The 19,855-nt window shown below is 35.0% G+C and overlaps 1 protein-coding gene across 5 annotated transcripts in view; it reads right to left on the reverse strand.

Moving 5' to 3' along the window:
• Positions 1–19,855, reverse strand: part of SNTG1 (syntrophin gamma 1) — a 345,421-nt gene that overhangs the window by 154,025 nt on the left and 171,541 nt on the right. For all 5 annotated transcript variants that reach the window (XM_039383959.1, XM_039383962.1, XM_039383961.1 and 2 more), the window contains exons 2-4: positions 19,075–19,129; positions 8,677–8,811; positions 775–831 (exon numbers count right to left, since the gene is read on the reverse strand). In XM_039383959.1, coding sequence (XP_039239893.1) covers positions 775–831; positions 8,677–8,811; positions 19,075–19,101 — 219 coding nt within the window. In that variant the 5' untranslated portion in view covers positions 19,102–19,129. The remainder of the gene's footprint in view (positions 1–774; positions 832–8,676; positions 8,812–19,074; positions 19,130–19,855) is intronic.

Consider the following 19,855-nt stretch of genomic DNA (forward strand, 5'->3'; position numbering starts at 1 on the left):
CCCTTTATATGCATAATTTAAGCCTCTGCATTCATGTGAAGTACATTTCATTTTTTCCATTGCTATCTTGAGACTGAGGACTGTTGTGCTTAGAAGATAAAATTAATCTTGTGTTGTCTACATTCAGATTCAAAGGTAAGGTAGGGTTTTCAAAATCATAGATTATAACGATAAAAATTATTAACCCTTTCTCCCTCTCATCCCTCCCTATCTCAGAAAAGGGTTACCTATGCTTATATACATTCTCGAATCTTACGGAAGAAAGCAAAAAACATGGTAACATGATAAATTACCATCTTTGCTTGATCTGCAGCAAAATAAACCATATGAGCAAGCAATAACACTTTCTGTCCTACTAATGAATTACAGTGAATTAACGTGATATTCTTTGTAGGAGAATTGATGAAGAACTTATTGGCTGCTCCATGTGCCTGCTGCTGTAATTAAGCATACATTAATAAGCATTCAAATTAGAGTGCTGCTGAAAAAAGTACAGTCTGTGCAGTTGAAAACACCTCTCAACTTTTATACCAAATCTTATTACAGAGTTGGTCAGCTTGAATCTTAAGGGAATGAACTTCCCATTGTCTTCCATTACATAGGGCAGTGTAGTTGCTGGTTGCCTACTGTGGCAGTATATAACATACTAGAATACGTTTGGTCTCTTGTTTCTAGTCCTTTAAAATACAGTTTGTCCTCATTAAAAGTAACATTGACTATATGAAGACAACTTTTGAGTAACATGGAATAACAGACCAAAAAAAATCATCCTACCTTTATACTTAATCCAAATCCTCCTACAGTTTGTCTTCTGATCGTTACTGTTCTTTCCTGAGGAAAAAAAAAATCAAGTTTTGTTAGATTAAATATTTTCTGACAGAACAACTATATTCACAAATCAATAATCTGTTTCTGTGCTTCCATCAGACATTGACTTTTCTTGCTTTAATAAATTTCTGAATTTCTAAATGTGGAAATCCCATGAAACCTATGCTGCAGAGGAAAAAGACAAAATCTGGAAGAAAAGCAGAGGTCCTGTCTCAAACAAAAATCCTTGTTTCAATTCACACCATACTAGCAAGTATTGCAATGCATTAAGAACAGAACTGTGGAGTTTAACAGTTAGGGCATAATATATGGATTTCAGAGGTCTTCACCTTGATGAGAACTAAATTGGTCCCAAATGCAGATTGAACACTACACGCTGAATTACATGCACTGCACTCCTTTAGTGCATTTTCCAATCTAGTTTCATTCAAGAGCTGCATTACTTTTTTTAAGTGAAAGAAACACATGCTTCAGAAATACTTTGCTACCATAGCTGATTACTAAATTGGCAACACTGTGGAGAAGCAAGAAAAGAAAACAGAAAAACTTCACGAAACTGTAATTTCCTCACATAACATAATTTATCAGAGGGTTTGGTCTAGTATTTTTTCTAGTTTCTTTTCTATCGCCATTGAAATTTGATATTAAATAGTTCAGCACTAGACATTTACTGAAATGAATTTCATTTCAAAAACATACTGCAAACTAGATCCACTTGAGTGATGTGCTATGTGTAATGAAAGCATTGTATTGCATTTAACTTGGGCTAATTAAAAACAGTTCTCAGTCTTACAATAAAGAAATAATACTTTGATGTATCATAAGTGTAAAGACTTACATATTCTTTGCAGCGTTATAGCTAACAATAACAAATATGCAATGATCTTCAAAAATACAAATCAGAATTACATACAAGTTATGTATTTCATTAGTAAAACATCAATAATCCCCTAGTCTGCAATTTCAAACCTCACATAAACCTTACAGTGAAACAGCTTTTCCAGAACTTTCAGAAGCATCAGACATTTCATGCACGAGAATTTTGGATTAGGATTAAACCCCATCTTTGATCACCTCCTCCATTTATTTTTTTTTACCCCAGAAATTTAGAAACAAAAATGACAGGACTCATTAAACCACAGTTATCCATCATCCAATCTAAAACTGAGCCATTGGTCAGGTCTTCTTTTGTAATCGGTAAAGAAAAATAAACACATTCAATCCAGGTGATTCAAAGCAGGTGCCCAAGTTAGGTATTAATCACCTTCATCGAGTATAGAGGTAGGATGTCAAATCTAACTTGGGAATGATGATTCCCTCCTTTTAGAGTTGCCAAGTAACTTGAAAAAGTATTTTGATGGTAGATACTGGCTTTGAAATATTTTGCCAGAAAACTCCTTTATCCAAGTAAGTTTTACTTTGCAATTTGCATATGACTTTTTTTATGTGACTCTCAAAAACCCCAAACCAAGCTTAATTTTCAGTGCCATTTTCAACCCAGGTGAACTGAATAAACCTTGTCTGCAAAGTACTATATTGTAACGTAAAATAATATTTTTATTATAATGATTAATGCAATAAAGAGGTTTGACCAGCAAACTGAAGCAAATTATTTTGTTCTGATGCCTCTAATTAGCATTTCAAATTAGCAATAACAATAATAAAATGCTTTTCTCTAGTCCAATAGCTTTAAATTCTTAAAATGATTTACAATTATTCCTTAATAAAATGTGGCGACAGCTCTGGAAGGCAACGTATTTTGTACCAGTAAAGAAGTACTCTAAGTATCCTGATTGACCATTTATGTTGTTTTGTGTTAAAGATACTAATTCTAACCAATGTTTCATTGGTTAGAATTATCTGCTTATAAAAAAGTCTTACTAAAAATCCCTGTCAGCTATAGATTTCTCTATTAGTATTTCACTTAGTTTCTCTTTCCCCTCTTTTTGCATAGCATGGATTTCTGTGATTGAATTTTCAGTGGTTTTGCAAATTTGAAAAGCAGTTTCATGTCCAAGTTTACAAAATAAAACTTCAGTCAGATGAAAACCTACTTAGTTTACTATCAAGACTACACAAAATGTTCTATGACCTTGTAATTCTATTATGACATTTTTTTATCTACATTAGAGTAAACAGAGGGAAAGCTAGAGCTCCTAGGATCCTTAAAAGCAAGATTCAGAGCAGTGTTTTAGCTGTTTCCTGGAACAGAACAAAATTAGTTATCATTTTATTGAAAAACACAAAGCTACTGCCATCCTGTCAGCATTTTCCATGCCTTTAACTCAGAAAATTCCTCATCCACACATATGTTCATTGACTGGAAAGGACAGCTAAGAGTTTTGCCAAGAAAATAAAAATCTTCCTCTGAGCTATGCAGTGAAATAAAACCCATATCTTTTAGGTTTTCATTAAAGAGCTATTAAAATTTCTCCTTAAAATCCATATGGTCTTCTTGAGAACACAAACATCATCTTAAGAGAGATCAGAAGTGAAGAATGACCATGTGAACACACAGTTCACATGAGAAACTGTGAATAATGAGGAAAGGAAAGCATAGAATCCTATGTAATCATTAACTATTTGCATTAATCAAGAGTTAATGTTATTTTTAAGAATTAAATCTTAGAGTACAGTAAAGATTCAAATATTTGATATTGAGTGGTATGTGATGTAAAAGGAAGTTTCTAATTGCTTAACTGATTCTTAGAAATAATGATTAGTAAGTAATCCTTTCAAATTATTGTAATATAAAGCAGTCATCTAATGTGATATAATAATCTAATAATGTGTCCTTATGAAAGAAGTCAAGGAAAAGTTGAAAAGGATGAAGAAACTTTAAAAGTCTTCATAAAACTGAACTAACTGCATGTGAAACTTAAATATGCCATTACTCAACTTTTTTCCTAGAATATAAATTTTATATCTTCAGTTAGGGACACTGGTTTCCCAGTGTGTGGTTATTCATCTGGTATGTCTGGTATTGTTCTTATAAGAGTAAAGGTTTGAAGAATAAATTTGTCTAGGTCCAGACAGAAAACAAGACCTCTCTTTTCACTGTGGATAGAACAGACACCAAGGTATTACTTGTATGGAAAAAAACTGATAAAAAGCTGAATGTGTGCACAAAATAGTAGGTGAGAAAAAAGGAACAGGAGAGGAATCTACAATAGCAGAGTGACACAGAAAAATGTAGGGGGAAAAAAGGAAGAAAATGTTAGAATATAAATTTTAAAATACAGTATTATAAAGATAAAATTAACACATTGACAGCAACTTCATAGATCAACCTGTTAACATTTGATGCCATAATATCTTTAAGGCCATGCTCTTATATAGTTTATCAGTAGTAACCCACTACATTTTGAAATAGAAAAACATCATTAGAATTTTTTTCCTTTCATTTAATTATTGCGTACATTTTCAAGACCTTATATCCTCTTTTTGGTAATGCTTTGCTCTTTCTTACTGACATTTCTTTGGATTAATTTACACGAGCAGTCAAACTTTATACTCATTCTGATTGTAAAGGACAGAGGATAGGTCAGTCACATTTCCAAGTTGAATTAATAGTGTTAACAAGGTTTGCCAGCAGACTTGCTCATCTGCTAACTTCCATCATGTGACATTTGAAGCTTGCCTCATTATTTCAGTTCCTCATGCAACTGGAGAAGGTTGGCAGTAAGGGATGACAGCAGAATGACTGGTCAACTGGAAGTCCCCCTTCCTCTGCAGCTGTGCTGAAGACTGAGGATGGTAAACACAGCGGTGTACTGGCTGGAATAACCAAAAGCACTCATCCTTTCACTTGTTCTCACTTCAAAATATTCCCATTCCTGCAGCATATGCTTAAAAACTGAAACATTCTCCTAAATATTTACTATAAAATTTCTAGTCCTAGGACCGATTTATTTCAGAAGTGCTGCATTTCTCAAGATAGAAATAAAAGAGAAAAAAAAAAACAAAACTCAAACTATAAACCCAAGGTCAGTATGGATCTGAACTCACACTAGGAAAAGTTATTATTCTCTTTCAAATTTGGCATTATAAAATGCAATTTGAACCTCAGTTGATTGCTATGCTTTTTACTTTTAAATAGCTGCAGAAAAATAAGCCACCTTAGGCTTTCCCTAAATAATCATATTTACATCTGTCAGGTTGTCACTTTAAAGCTGCCAGACTGGCAGGAAAAAAAAAAGTTACCCCCATCTGATAGATGTTTGACGACTTCTGTGAAAAAATGGATTCACTCCACTGAATAGCTGACAGATACCAACATGATAAAAAAAACCCCAAAGATTCTTACTGCTAGCTTTGTGAGGGTAACAAGAATGGAAAGTGTTTGAAAGGTGACCTATCTGTCCACATATTTGCAATTCTCTCCAAGACAGGGAGTTTCGTTTTGACATCGTTTATAATATTCAACCACACATCAGAATCAAAACTGTAAATAAAGACAATACAGTAAATAAATCAAACCCATTATTTATTATTTTAAGCTTTTCACTTTTTTCTTCTATTTCTATTGATTAAAATTGCTAATGTTAATTGAACTTGTTTTACCAACAACAAAACATATAAAAATAAAATTTATAATTCTCGAAAGATAATGATCCAATGTAACAGATAAAAAACATTAACTCTCAGGAAGTCTCAAAAATTTAAATATGTGTCCAGCTTTTTAGGGGAGAAAAAGGTATACCAGACCAGACAGACACTAGTCTTATCTTTCATTTTTTCCACAGGCAGACTCATGGATATCTTCAGAACACAAGCTACTCCAATTCAGGCATACATTTCCCGTACTATAAAGCCTTTCTACAGGCAAGGATTTAATCTGGTTTTGTAATGACACTGCCTTCTAGGCTTTGAGTTTCACTAAATGTTCTCATCTCACTTTTGGTTGTTTGCACTGGAGTTTAAAACTACATCAGATGTCCACTAGCAGCATAATGCTGACCTCACTATGCTTCTTTCTCTTGGAAAGCAAGTCTTTCTTGTTGCATACATAAAGAAATCTATTTAACGCTTATTGATGCAACTGATGCCCAAATTTTGATCTAATCCATGATCGTTTGAATTACCGTTGTTGCTCTACGGAATTGTTGTAGGTACAATTGCTGCAGGACCCTCACTGACACCATAATTTCATTCAGCCTACTAAAGAAAGAGATGTTTTATTTTTTAGTGTTTAACACTGTTGCTTATAATCTTTTATGCATTTTATTTTCTTACTCCAAACTCCACACAATGAAAGAATAAACAAGGTTTTGGAAACTAGAACTGTGTTCCATCAAAAGGGAAGCATTCTAAATTAAGAACTAGGTCCTTATCCCATGCACTCACATTAAACAGCACTTCATTCCTAAGGAGCCATTGACTTCATTTAGATTATTCCACAGGATACAAATCAGGATGCTGCTGGAACGCTAAGTGCCTGTTTAAAGTCTGTCCTACACAGAGAAGCATGCAAATTGATTCAGACTCAAGGAACAGAAGAGATACTGTTCTGAACTAGAAACACAGTAACAGCCTTTCCTTCCATACCAGTGCAGAAGTGATAAAGAAAAACCTTATAATCAAATTATTTGAAGGTTATTTATTAAAACAGATTTAAAAGAACTCTTATTGTACCTACTTGTCTGTAAAACTTAACAATACTATAATTTATCAGTTACAATTTTTTTTTTATGTTTTAGAGTTTATTCTCTGAGGCATTCAGTGCCAGTTGCTAATGAAAATACTTGCTTTGTAGAATTCAGGTAAAAAAAATAAATGTGGTCACTTATCTAGAATGACAGAAAGAATAAAACAAAATTAACCAAATAAAGTAAAATATAAGAAAAACAAATAAACCTAATAAATCAGGAATAAAAATGAGGAAAATCGGCAAAAAAAAAAAAAAAAAGAAGCCTGTGGGGCTTGTTTGATTATAGCATACAATCAAAGCACATGATACCAGATTATTTAAACTATCTGTGACAAAAGGAGGGCTAACTGTTTGTGACATGCCAATCATCCTTAGTTGGAATGGATTTACTGCTACAAAACCTAGTCTTAATCCCAGAGGAAATCAGGGTGAAGGACTGAAAAGTCAGTAGTCTAACAGTGACACTTCCAGGAAAAAGAAACTTCTCATCATCACAGTAATATCAATCAGATTATGAGTGATGAATTCAATATAAAAATAATATGAGGGAATTTAATTGGTGAAGTAAATAATCCACTCTTTTCCACAGAGCCTTTGCAAAGTTAAAGAGGGCAAAACTGTAAGAGAAAGCCTTACTATGAAAAGGAAAAAAATTAATATGCATTTCATGAAGACATCTAAATAACAAGTTCAGCAGAGTAACAGATATTACAGCAGAATAATGAAAGCTGTATTTCTGAGTGATAAAATCTTTTATTAAATAATGCCAGAATGGTGTTGGTGGAATAATGGTGCCGCAGTGTATGTTGCTAATTGAACTACTACAACTTGAGCTTCAACTCATAATTTCTTTCTATACTGGCTGTTATATGTCCCCTCTATTTAGGAACAGCACATTCTGATTGATAAAAGAAGCGTATATACTCCACATAAAGGACACAGACCTGTGTTAGTAAACAGTATTTGTACAGCGTGAAATGGTCAAAAGCTAATGTCAGATTTGTCATGCAAATAAACCCAGATTGTATGGAGACAGTGTAGGCAGTGTCTTCCTCTTGTTTCACACAAAAGCTCTGAAACTTTCACCTTGAGATATTCATAATCCTGAGATAGATTATTTGATATATTTTCCATTAATCTTCCACACTGTTAGAACTGCTAACATTCTACCAATTTATTTCTTATTTCTGCTTTGTATCTTTTTATTTTACTTGTATTTAGAGATATAGGTATGTGATAACAGCAGCAATTAAATAATAAAACAGACAGACATAATAGCATTCACATAACATTTGCATAAACAGATATTACACTACTACACCTCACAAGACTTAACATAAAATCCTATGATAATCTTATTTAGCTCAAAGGAATAGCAGAATGTTTATGATAGTTTCCCATAAATCTTAAAAATATCTCTACAAAACATAATTACAGTATCTATAAAAGTCTATAGAAATGAATGCTAAATGTTTTCTATTATTTTTGTAGCTATCTCCTAATATTAAATTAAAACTTACCATTACAATAGTACTAAAACATACAATATATAAAAATTATATAAAAATTTACACATCTTCCAAATAATTGTCTATAAAGCTCAGCTTCTTATGCACAAGATTCAATATGGTGCTTAAATCAGAAATCTGACACATCATGTGAAAACAGTAATACATAAAACACACTATTACTGTTCCATCCATGATGTGCTGGTAAAACTAGTGACCCTCACAGCATGCATGAAATCTAGTGTTGTGCTACCATAGGAAGCAATCAAAGCAACAGAGGGTAGAAGATAATTCCTCTACCAGCAAAGACCTGCCACAACTATGTTATCAACCCCACAGGCAATACTCAGATATCTAAGTACATGGAGGTATCTGTACTCCCTGCAAAAACCACTGCTCGTGTCATTTCTCCTGCATTCAAGTGCTTCAGTACCCAAGGGTGAGTTAAGAGAAACAATACCGTACTCACACATATAATTTATCATCTTATTGCTGCTTTAGATGAGTACTGCTAATATTTACTTGCAAAAGATGATATATTAAAACACACTTAGTGTTAACAGTATAAAATGAAATAGCAAACCATGGGAGTAAATGCATACATATGTGTATATGCACTTGCACACATGTACACACACTACTTTTTTGTTTTGTAAAGAACATCTTAAAGAAGAAATAAAAACTACTTACACCAGAATAGAAAGGCTCACCAGACACACAGATCACATCCTGCTCCTGGATCATCAAAATATCTTTGGCTAAGTGCAGTCGCACTTTGAAAGGCTCCTGGTTACCATCCTGCAGCAAACAAACCCCTGTCTTTGTCTTCAAAGGAAGGAATAAAGAAAAAAAGTTTTTTTCAGTTAGCACTTTGCATTGCTAGAGGTGATATAGTTGAGAGATAGGTACAGTTACCATAAATACATTAACAATTATCTAAAACTATTTCCAGCAATCACTGTATTTACTGTGTTTAGACTACAAGAGAACAATGGTTACAGCAGCATATAGTGAAGGCAGATTTTGCAATAATAAGGTGCTATTTCACTGATGATGAAATTGTGTTGAATTGATAAAATTTGAAGTTTCAAATTTCTTCAGATCAGCTGTGCTCTTACTTTCCATCTTTGTATTAAATGTTGCCACCTCACTTGAACGTGAAGTAAAAGCTAATGCTCCACATATTACACCAATTTTGACACAGAAACACATACGATGACATCTCCAAACTAGCCAGATGTGAGTACCAACAGCTACATGAACCAATTGTATAGATACAGATATATATGTATCCACATATGTATCTCAGAAGAAAATTCACATATAAATAGTATTTAAAATCTTGGACTCATCAGTGCCAATAAGAAAACTTTCACTGCCCTTATAGAGGTCAGATTTCAATCCACCACCTGTAAGAAGCTGGCTTAAGAGGAGATCAAGGAAACAAAAGCATTTCTGTGAACTTTAAGTGCCAAGGTTGACCTGGCTGAATCTGAGGTCTCTTTCTCAGACAAGAGTTTAAAAGAGGATTTGGAAGTTCTCCCCATAATGTGCTCTGATACTTTACATCCATAGCATGGAGAGAACAAACACAAATATGGAACTGACAGTAGGCAACTGGCAGAAGAGAAGTTTAAATCTGTCTCATGAGGCTTTAAAAGAGGTGGAAAGGTCGAGGACAACCTTTAAATAGCTTTATACAATGTTCTCCACTGACAAACTGTTCTGTCACTTCTACTCCATACTGAATACTCAAACTTTGGAATCATTTTTCCTTGGATGCTGGGAGCAAATGTGTATAACTCAGCTATGACTTTGAAAGTGGCTCTGACGTTGTTTTTATTCTTTTTAAACTAAATAAGAAGAAACAAAAATTAAGAATTCTATGCATTGAAATCACACTGGGGTCAGTGAAAGCTCTGGTCAAAAGTCATCATACACCCTTTTTCTAATATTAAGGTATCTTTTTTTTAAAAAAAAACAGAATGAGAGAGAGACTGTTTGGCATGCACAGAAAAAATAAATGGATCACAAAAGGAGTTCGGTTTTCAATACCACTGAAAAATGCCCTCTCATACATAAAAATGTTACAATATTAAAATAAAGACAGAATAGTTCTATCCTTGTAACTTCTGCTTTACAAACTAAGATGCCTCCTTGCTCCACAGAGTTGTGAAGTAAGCAGTAAGTGACAATGGTAGTTGAACAATGTGGGCTGTAAATAACTATGGTCAAATAAAAGGGGCTAGTTACCACTTATATAATGTCTTCTGCAGAAGTTTGTAAACGTGTCTTTCCTCGTCTTTGGATAACTGGCAATAGAATAAATTCTGCATCTCATACACTGAGTATAGCAACTCTGACTTACTTTACTTCACATTTCTGATTTGGCCAATAACCTTATAAAATTTCCAGAGTGTTTCTACAAAAGCGAAGTGGCTTCTTTGGGGGAATTAGAGTCAGATAACCATAGCAGACACAGTTAGCCATTAGAATAAAATTAAAATTCAAGTCAGTTTCTAAATGCATGTGGGCTGAGCTTTTTCAGTCTGAACAAGGAAATCAAGCTTGGGAACAGCAAAATATTTTGGCCCTTGGAAAGACTGATCACACACACTACTCAGGGACCTTATTTACATCAGACACTAAAATGTAATGAACCACTTCACTGTTGTTGGGCTTTATGAAAGCTGGTTTATGATACAGTTCAAAATTAAATCTTACATTATACTACCTCCTTCCCTCTCCTATCTGAAAGCAGCATTAACAACCACGTAAAGGAAAAGAATGTAGTGGAGTTTCATTAGGTAGCTTCAAAAAAAGACCTTGTTAACAAAGACTGGGATTTAATTATTTGGTTTAATTTTTGTCTGCTGAAATTTATTTTTTTTTCTGCTCTCGCCCAACCCCTTCAAAGCATCCCATAAACTGAATCAAATAAAGATATCAGCTCCTGAATCCTTATCCAGAGCTGAAACTTAGGGAAGACAAACTGTATATATAATTTCATGTAAATTGCTCTGCACATCACAATTTTCATTCATGTGACCCCAGCAAAACTATTCTCATTGAAGGGATACCAACTGTCTAGCCTATACCCCTGCCCTCTCTTATTCTTGAAGAGCTTAGATGAGTATGTGTGTGTGTGTGTGCATGGTGTGGGGATGTAGGGCTATGGCTGGTGTTAGCTTTTGTTCCTGGTACTAATTTTTAAGACACTCCCTGTGGGGGTGTGCTAAAATTCTTCCCTTCAAGCCTTCTCCATTTCACTAATAGAGGGCCCTACCCCTGGCTTGCAGCAATAAAACAGCACAGGGCACATCAGCTGAGCTACTGTCACCGTCAGTGTGAGGTCATGCAAGGCATCCCCTTGTGTTCAAGTGTGTGATACGCTACATTACCTTACAGCAGACATGGATAGAGAAGCACAGTTCAGCTGAAAACAGTTTGTTAAGCTAATACAACCTGACCGTATCTTTAAGCCTGAATCACCAAGAACATTGCCTTATATATAGAGTTTGGCACCTGACGGGAAGAAAACAGAGTGTTTGAAGTCGCAAATTTTTATGAAATGGATGAGGTGTGTTAAGGAAGGCATAGGGAAGCAATATAAAGCAATATAAAGCAGAGGAAAAAAAAGAGTTTCCATATGGGAGAAGAGCCTGTGACTTCAAGCAAAAGCAGTGATGAAGAAAGGTAGAGGCACCTAAGTAACAGATGCGGTGAATTTTGCACCTGCACAATGCTGCCTCTGCCATCTCATTCTATATCCTTTTAAACTGAGTTAGACAAGAACACTGATGTGGCAAGAGCTGATGTTCTTGGAACTGCTTACAGTTCCTGAACTAATATAAGTACAAAAGGGGCTGAAAACTGATCCCCCTTTGCTTTGCCACACCAGTCTGTGGTGAACTTTCTGCTTAAGGTCACTATTAGAGAACAGTACAGGCTGGCAGAACCCTTAGGGTAGACTGCTTCTCTAAATAATATGGTTACACTCTGATCATTATTAGCAATAAGGCAGTGAAAAAAGGCCATTTAAAAATCTTTTCAAATTATACCTTGACTTACAGCACATTGTCCACATGTGCTGTGTATAAGATCTGGCCCTAATAACTTTTCTAAAAGGAATTTAGAAATTCTTACATACTAAAGACAGCTTAGTGCAATATATATGGCCTTAACAAATATTTAAGAATTAATTTCAGAGGAAACACAAATGAAAACTGCAGTTTATACATTTATGCTAGCAGCAGTCTCTACCAAACACATATCAAAATAAATACTGTAGAGAAAACATCTTTAAAGTTATCTGTTGATTTAGAAGTCAACTTCCTATATAAAAATTTTTTAAAAATTTTTTTGGCCTAAATAAGTCTGCCGGCAGATTTTCTGCTGAAGAAATTTTTTTTTATTTGTTTTATTTGTTTTTTTTCTTGTAATTTATGACAAAAAAAATTCTAAAACATTTTCTGTGTTGTTCTAGAGGAGACTTAGCATTTCAGGCAATTTTAAATAGTCATAATTAGTTTTGAAGACATAGATATCTTTTCATCTATACTATTTTATTTGTCTTTTGCCTTACATTAATAAAACAATTTATTTAGCTTTGCTCCTTTATTTTCACAGCAGTTGGAAGACTTAAACAGATATTCCAGAATAGTTTAGTCCACGAACTAGTTGAAGAAAGGAAGATAGGAAAAAAAAATCTCAGCACATTTTCTATGAAAGGTGACCTGGATTTTCAGTTTCTTTTTACCGATATGTCCTAAAATAAACTAAACCTCTTCAACTCAGTTTTAAGTCCTGAAATTTATTTCTACTATCAAAAACCTGATACCAGTAAGGAGAATGTGTTTCAGAGACTGTCTTAAAAGTGTATGTAGTTCCTTCAGATTAATACCTACCCTTTTGGATGCTTATTTGAACTGAGGCTGACCCCTGAGTATTTGGAGATATGCCTGTCACTGCTTTATAATCACAAGTATAAGAATAAAAAAAAAGCAATTGAATCAGAGGCTTAAGAAAGTAATGGCAATGGATTCAAGAGGTAGGAATATGTGTCAGAACCACATAAAGGATGTTTTTTAAATGGTCCAGCTACACATTTTGTGGAAGTGTTGCTAGATTAAGTGAAAAGCACTTATATTGTCAAAAATTGGAATGTAGCCCAGACACACTGGGATGTGTTCAGCTTGTCATTCAGAGCCTCTTCTATCAGATATCAACATTTTCCAATCCAAAGGACAGCAAGTCCATTCCTGCATATGGATTGTACACTCCAATCTGAAAGAACCACAGAAAAATTCTGAATTTGGACTTGAACTTATTTTTATTTAATTTGTGAAGTATTTGCCAGGTAAGTGTTTGGCTGTGGTATTCTTCACAAGCGATTTTCTTGAATGAATAAAGTCTCCTAGAGAAAGTCCTTGCTTCACACAGTCTGTAATTCAATGTGTAAATTAGGCATTTGGAAAAATATATATATATTTATGTAAGTATATATAGATGAGTTTCTTACTGAACTAAGGTAATTTTTATTAGAACAAAAACTTTCATTTTCTGACCCTATAAGGACGCCACTTTGATTTCTGAATTACCAATGAGCTTACTGGGACTAGAGAGTTGAGGCTAAGAGGTAAGATACATAAAATTAAAGGCTATTATGAGAACATGCACATTTCCTCAAATTTACTTCACCCACTATATGACACTCTAACAGGCATTGTAATTACCAGTCATTTTCCATCTTGTTATTTTGGGATTAAATTATGAGTTGAAATTTCATTTTTAGAAAAATCCCAGAAACCCGAGGTTTTAAAAATCCCAGTATTGCTATCTAATTGGGTTTATAAACAAAGGAAAACAGCAGCTCAGGTTGAAATGTGTAAATCATAAAATAGCATAAAGGTGACTAGACATGGACCAAAAATGTGTGTAACAGGCTTTAGGGAAGAAAGCCATGAGAAAGTCAAAATATGGCTTAAAAGTTAAAACACATTCTGTGGAAAGAAAGAAAAAACACCAAAAAACCAAGCAACTAGATGGATGTTGAAACAGAAGTCACTAAACCTCTGATTAGCAGAATTAATCAAATTATAAGGTTTGTGAAGTCACCAAGAATATTCATGGAATTCATAAAGCAGAGGAAACACAAAAAGTTTACCAATTCAAACTAATCCTTCAAACAAACAATGGACAGTACTGTGAAAACATATTAATAGATTATAAGCATGAAAATTAATGGGGCATTTATTAACTTAAATAAGTTTGATGTTATATTAGGGGAAAAAAAAAAGCCAAGCTATTAGAAGTAAAGAATGAGATATCAAAAGTTAAAAAATTAGAAAAGTTAGAAAGCTATTCATGCAGCTTGTTCTTAAAGTACATGGAAAATATGAACTTAAAAAAAAACATTAAAAAGTATCTTGGGGAAAATGTCCTTATGCATTATAATCATTCCAAGTCTGCAATTTCATCAGAAGGGTACTTTCACTGCAGAGGACAGTATTATGTTAGAGACTGAGGTTATCTTCCAAGAGATAGTTTTCAGAATGTAGAATAAGGTCAAGCAAGTACAGGAGAACATTTAAAGAACCCCGTGACTTCATGATTTATGCCCTTGTAAAGTTCAGAAAGCTCAGGATAAAGGGTAAAAGAGGAAGTGGTTAGTCTTATGGTTTAGAAATTGTTAAGTACAAGAAAAAGTAAAATTGGTACATTTGCTGATCAGTGAGGGAAAGAGCATGGAATATAGAATAATCAAATATGAAACAGTGAAAAACTTCCCGCAACTAACAAGTGGAGAAACCACCAAAAAAAATATAATTTTCCCCTCCTTAGATACCAGATAGTTTTCCTTAAAAGAATATGTGTGTATGTGTGTAAGGCCTCCTCTTTCTGTAGTGCCTTTTAAATTGTCTAGCATAGAAGGTATTTTTTTGCAGAATAAAACTACTTTACAATGCCTTGAAAGGCAGCACAGCCTAAAGATAAGATGCTTAGGGGAGAAAGTAATTATTAGGACCATAGGAATCATCTTTAGATTGACAAGAAACTCTATCTGTCTACATATATGTGTTTAAGCTCTATAATAGCACTGACTGTACCATTCAGACCTGCAGAAGGAACTTGGGCACAAAGCGCACATGCAGGTACCTACAAGCACACAAGACCATTTCAGTGTCCAAATCCCACTAGCAGGGATGCATGAAAGCATCAGTGCTGTGGAAGAACTAAGATTCCCTCAGGGTCACCCAATGCACTAGAGCAGCAGATATTTAGAATGAATGAAAAAAAATTGACTATGTCATGAACGCTAAAAGCCGTGCTTTCGCCTCAGTGTATCTATGTGGAATATTTTGGTTTTATGCTAATCAGAACGCAGCTCAAATAATTTACTGCCACTAGTAAGGATGGAGGTATCAACAAGAATCTGAGCTCCACTTGTCATTTTGGGAGAGCGATCTCAGTTCTACAGTGGTGGTTGTTACAGCACTGGGAAGGGTGATAAGATACTCAGACGAAAGGAAGCAAAAAGGGGAAGAAGAGGAATATCAAATAGTCCAGATGCTTCATGACAGCTTTTATTGCCATTATCCAAAACTGTTCAGTAACTATTTTGGCATAGAAGACCAGAGATATTTTTCCAAGATATGTAGTATGATTGAGAATTTGATACAGTAGGGGATGGAGGGGATAGAAGCCTGAAAGTTTTAAATGTACTGACTAGTTAATAAATTAAACAAAATTACCCTGAGCAAAGTGTACAGCTACCTTATGTTTCATGTCAATAGTTGAAATAAATAAAATAATATCAAAATCTTTGTGGCTTGGAGTGACTAAACTATTGCCAAAGATGTGCCAAGATGGAATAGAATCACAAGTTAATTAAGGATACAGTGCCACAATGGTATTTTCCTCTGTCACTATCATTACTTTCCTAAGCTCAAGCACCAGATGAAGTTTTGGTGACAAATCTGGCAAATTTTAAGGTATTAAGGAAATTTTATTAAAAGTAATAGCTGAAAGGTACATATTGGGAATTGAAATACCTAATAGAATGGATGATTACACCTCATATTGACCTTGTGAAAAATCTCATTAAGTAATTAATTAATACCTGAATGGTGCAATTTGAAGTCCAAATAACACCCTGTCCAGTTCCATCAGCCTATTGAGAGCCCATTACCACAAGCTCAGAGGACTCCAGGAGCAGAATGGCAGGTGGGAAGCCAAATTATTGACTCAGAAAGGGACACTCAGTCTCTGTCCCCTGCCAGGGTTGTCCCAGGACAGCTTCAGCTCCAGTGTCAGAGTGTGAAACCCCTTATGATAAGAAAATGCCCTAGCACCTCTTGCAGTGAGTCGAGGTCACCGCAAGGGAGCATGGGACACTATGGGATGTAGTTTTGGATTGCACCAGAGCTATCATGGGATGTTTAAGGAAGGGTGCAAAGGTAGGGAAAGGGATTCAGTGTTTTGGGGAGGAACAAGTACAGGAAACCAGAGAGTTAATGGGAAAAAAATGGTTGGTCATATGTAGTTTTCTAGTCAGTGTCCTTGTCCGACCATGCCCTGAGACCGATCTGTGCAGTCTGTCCTATTGTCTTTAAATTACTTTCCAATTTTTTTCCTGGGTGATTCTATAGTGGGTGATTTTGTGTGTGTGTGTGTGTGTGTGTGTGTGTGTATGCGAGAGAGAGAGACAGCCTGTACCAGCAGCTGCAGAGAGGGTGAGGCCTCAAGAGGCTATGAAAACTGGGATTCAGGGGTAGCTGCTGGGTACACTGTCTGGAAGGACATTTGGAGGCATCCACAATGTACGTAGACATATATTTTCAGTCCTGCTCAGCCAGAGAGAGTAACAGGATGAAGTCGTCGCTGTCTGTGCAAGTGCTCTGTGTGTTGGTACGCGATCTGTGTGGCTGGTCATGGACATAAGTATATACATATACTTGGATACATGTAGTGTATGTGTGTGCCCTGTCTGCATATGCCTATTGGGGATACATCTTCACCCTCACTACTGTCTGAACCTGGGCATACAGAGCTGCAGTATCCTCTGCTCTCATGGGCTTTTAGATCCAGCTCGCTGTATCCTCCCCCAAGCAAAAATCAAAGTAGACAGTGCATTACAGTGATAGTGCTAAGGTTTCAGTTAAAAATTACACTGTGCAAGTATAAGGCTGCTGCTAATTTATTTAGACATAGGTGTTTGATGAAAGTGGGTTGAAAGTCTGTATTTTATAAACTTCAGTTTGGGAGGAAAGAGGTAGACTGTAGTCTCAGAAGTGACACCACTGACCCTGTAGCACAAAGCCCATTTTACACAAAGCATATAAATGGGTTGAATCCACCTAATTTAATTTTATTAATCTAAAAGCTACAGGAGCCTTCTTAGGACCTCCAGATTATGAAGCTTTTTTAGGATGTGTGGAATCATCCTCTCCTTCCCTTGTCTGTCATGGAAGCTCCAACAAAGTAGTTGATGTTTTAAAGAGATACATTTGAAATCAATGCCTCCTTAGAACCTAGATACAGAACGAAATAGATCTGTCAATGTACTTGCGCTGTAAAAACTAAGACAGGACACATGCCAAGTCATCTTCCTGTGGCAGCCCGTGTCATTACTGCTGCTGGGCACAGGCTGAAGTTAATTGCCACTAAATAATCTCTACTAGCGTACAGTTTAAAGAATAACAACATAAAAAAATTCTATGAAAATTATATCTGCCTCTCTTCCTGAATAAGTGCATTCAAAAAGAAATCATAAAACCTAAACCAAAATGCCCTTAATTACATGCTTTAACTTTTAATCAGCCACAAAGTGGTCACAAAGTTGATGATCATTGTAGGTACCTTTCAACCGAAAATATTCTATTCAAAAAACCAAACCTAAAAACTAATAAGAATGCTTTCTTCCATGCAAATAATCTAGGATACATTGCTATATAATTTAGACTGTGCATGGATTTTCTGAGGTGTTAAAGCCTGACATGTACCACCCTGGACAAGTATCACAGTATTCTTTCCCAAAGACAAGTTTCACTTTAATATTAGTTTTTGACCCTACTACTCCTTTCAGAATGTCATCATGATTTAATGTTCTTTAGCCTGCTTATTTTCTCTTCTCCCCTGATTTACTCCAATGGATTCTCAAATCACAGTTGGTTTTACCTGCGGTTAGTTCTTGGTTCTACTGCTGTTCCCATCCCTTTACACTTGAAGTTCTAGCCAGTTTTCTTGTTCTGAGTCCTAACTTCCTAAACACTTTGTGGTTTTCTGTGTATAGGTAATTGTCTTGATTTTTTAATTATAATAATGCATTGACATCGTTACACAATTTGGTGTAAATGGTTCTCAATGTGTCTGAATTGCTGAAGTTATTAAAACCATGTTAAAAGAACTTGTTCACAAAAAATCACTGCATAATAAGATGCCCTTTTTAACATCTACACATACATTTCATTTGCTTTCTTTAAGGCAAAGTTAGTACAAACACAGAAAGCAAAGCACTTCCCTCATCTCTAGTGGAAAGAGATTGACGTACTTTGCATTGACATTATGAAACTATACCTATTTTAGGCAAAAATTACTCTCTTACCTCACTAAATTTAAATGGAACTGCTTTTCATTTTGATCATCTTCATAGCTTCTTTTCTCTCCCAACCCACCTTTTTCCCATACTTTTCCACATCCCCCTTGGTTCTGCTGAGCAGCACCAGACAGATTTCTGACTCCATTGATGTTTTTCTTTGTGTACAGGCTTCATGAAGAGCTTCATGAAGAGCAAAGCTCACACAAAACATAGCTACCTGCACCTACATTATGCCTAAAGAGGTACATTGTAACAGAAAGAGGTGAGGTCTAGTAATGAATACACCTGGAAAAATTCTTTCATCTTCTACTACAAAGTCTATCTGCCACCATGAAGTGACCAGATGAATAACTTATTGTTGATTATATAATTCCTAAAATTTCAGGGAAAAAAGGTTAAAAAAAAAAGAATATTGCATCTAAAAAGGATTAAAAGTTCATTGAGTTTTCATTCTACTATTGTTTCAAAAGAAAAATATCTGATCCTACCTCTTCACAGGCAGTCCTGAAATCCATGTGCTATGACACAGCAAGTGATGTTTGTCTAAAATGGAGAGAAAGATTTCATTAGAATGAAAAAGCAAAGCATAAAAGTTATCTGTCTGAGCTGAGCAGTTGCAGTTCTCATTGTTAGGTCCAGTTATAGACATATCTTAAAAGGAGAAATGATCAAAGTTGCATCGGGATTAGGAAGCATAGGATGTTAGAAGTTGTTCCTGGTTCTTATATAGTACACAACCTGGTTTCCTTGAATATCAACAGCTTGCAATCAACACCTCTTCCCTTTCACAGGGTATTCAAATCTACTTTTCTTACTGCAAGTTGTAAATTTCTTTTTGTTTTTTTGTTTGTTTGTTTTCAAAAGTAAGAGTGTACTTGGAAGTAACAAAAATAGAGACAACTAAGTTTTGTTCTTCAGAACACTCTTTTTTAAAAAATGTTGTTTTTTTTTCTTTTCTGACCTAGTTGAAAACCACCTAGCACCAATACCTTTTGTCTCACGTTTTATTAATATACCTAATCTCTCCACAGAATCCAGTGTCATTTAACAGTGTACTTACTTTGCAGAAATATTTATGAGTTGAAAAACAAATGTTAGAAAAGTCAGGAATATGTGTGAGTGCTGGCAAAATGTCACACCAAATCCTGTGATTATTACTTTGCCTGGCCTTTACCCAAAGTATTCATCCCAATGCACACTTATGCATTCATTTATTTATGTGATAAAGCCACTGGAACAGGATGTTAGCAGAGGCTAATAACAGTGTCC

This window comes from Pipra filicauda, unplaced genomic scaffold, assembly GCF_003945595.2.
Source record: "Pipra filicauda isolate LSUMZ 115617 unplaced genomic scaffold, ASM394559v2 scaffold332_size803855_pilon, whole genome shotgun sequence".
Classification (NCBI taxonomy): Eukaryota; Metazoa; Chordata; class Aves; order Passeriformes; family Pipridae; genus Pipra; species Pipra filicauda.